General features: G+C 44.7%; 1 protein-coding gene across 1 annotated transcript in view; it reads right to left on the bottom strand.

Annotated features, from left to right (window-relative positions):
- Positions 1 to 998, bottom strand: part of LOC124232068 (myosin-1-like) — a gene marked incomplete at its 3' end in the record, with an annotated part of 3,880 nt that continues 2,882 nt past the window's right edge. Inside the window, 5 exon segments of the mRNA XM_046649044.1 lie at positions 1 to 168; positions 255 to 345; positions 425 to 570; positions 650 to 826; positions 918 to 998. The exon segment at positions 918 to 998 is cut by the window's right edge and continues 5 nt beyond it. Coding sequence (XP_046505000.1) covers positions 1 to 168; positions 255 to 345; positions 425 to 570; positions 650 to 826; positions 918 to 998 — 663 coding nt within the window.

The following is a 998-nucleotide window of genomic DNA, read 5'->3' as shown; positions in this document are numbered from 1 at the left end:
CTCCCGCTTCTTGTTCATCTCAATCTGGGCTGAAGTCGCCCCACCGGCTTCTTCGAGCCTCTCACTGATCTCCTCCAGTTCCCGGGAGAGGTCGGAGCGCTGCTTCTCTGCTTTGGCCCGGGAGGCGCGCTCTGCCTCGATTTCCTCCTCCAGCTCCTCGATGCGGGCCTGGCAGTGGTGAAAGCACAAACTTAGCTTCTTTGTGTTAGTAATTTTTTCATGTTGAATTAGACTGGTGGAGACCATGCACTTACCTGTAACTCCTTGATCTTCTTCTGCAGCTGCATTGCAAGGGCCTGCTCATCTTCAATCTTGCTTTGCAGATTGCTCATTTCAAACTCTTTCCTGTTAGAAAAGCACTTTGTGTCAGACACAGAAATATTAATAGTAATTTCCCCATGAAACTTTTTTTCTCGCTGCTTACTTTTTCAGTTTTTCATCAAGTTGCTGTTTGTCATTTTCTATGTCCATTGTGGATTCTTGGGCCAATTTTAGGTCACCCTCCAGTTTCCTCTTTGCTCTTTCTAGATCCATTCGAAGTTTCTTTTCTTGCTCTAGAGATCCTTCAAGCTTATGAGAAAGTAAAATTTGTTAAAAATTGAAAGTATAGAAAAAAAATCTTTCAAGTGGATATTAAAAATACACTTACATCATCCACTTGCTGCTCTAGCTTGGTTTTAGCTTTGGTCAGAGTGTTGACCTTGTCCTCTTCTGCCTGCAGGTCATCCAGGGTCTGCTGGTGGGCCTCTTGGAGGGCCTTCTTCTCCTTGGTCAGCTTAGCGATGGTTTCGTCCAGGCCTGCCATCTCCTCTGTGAGGTTTTTCACCTTGGAAAATTAAGAAGAAATGGTCTCTGCAATAAAGCAGCTTCACTGGATGGCAGAACCTCTATATGATGGAGCAGATTATGATTCATACCTTATTTTCTGTGGCATGTTTCTCCTTGTCAACCTTGGCCAGTGTCAGCTCAAGGTCATCAATGTCCTTCTTGAGCTCTGA

The sequence above is a fragment of the Equus quagga genome, unplaced genomic scaffold, assembly GCF_021613505.1.
Source record: "Equus quagga isolate Etosha38 unplaced genomic scaffold, UCLA_HA_Equagga_1.0 HiC_scaffold_20127_RagTag, whole genome shotgun sequence".
In the NCBI taxonomy this organism is placed as follows: Eukaryota; Metazoa; Chordata; class Mammalia; order Perissodactyla; family Equidae; genus Equus; species Equus quagga.
The sequence above is the reverse complement of the archived record's forward strand: the minus strand, read 5'-3'. Positions and strand labels throughout refer to the sequence as shown.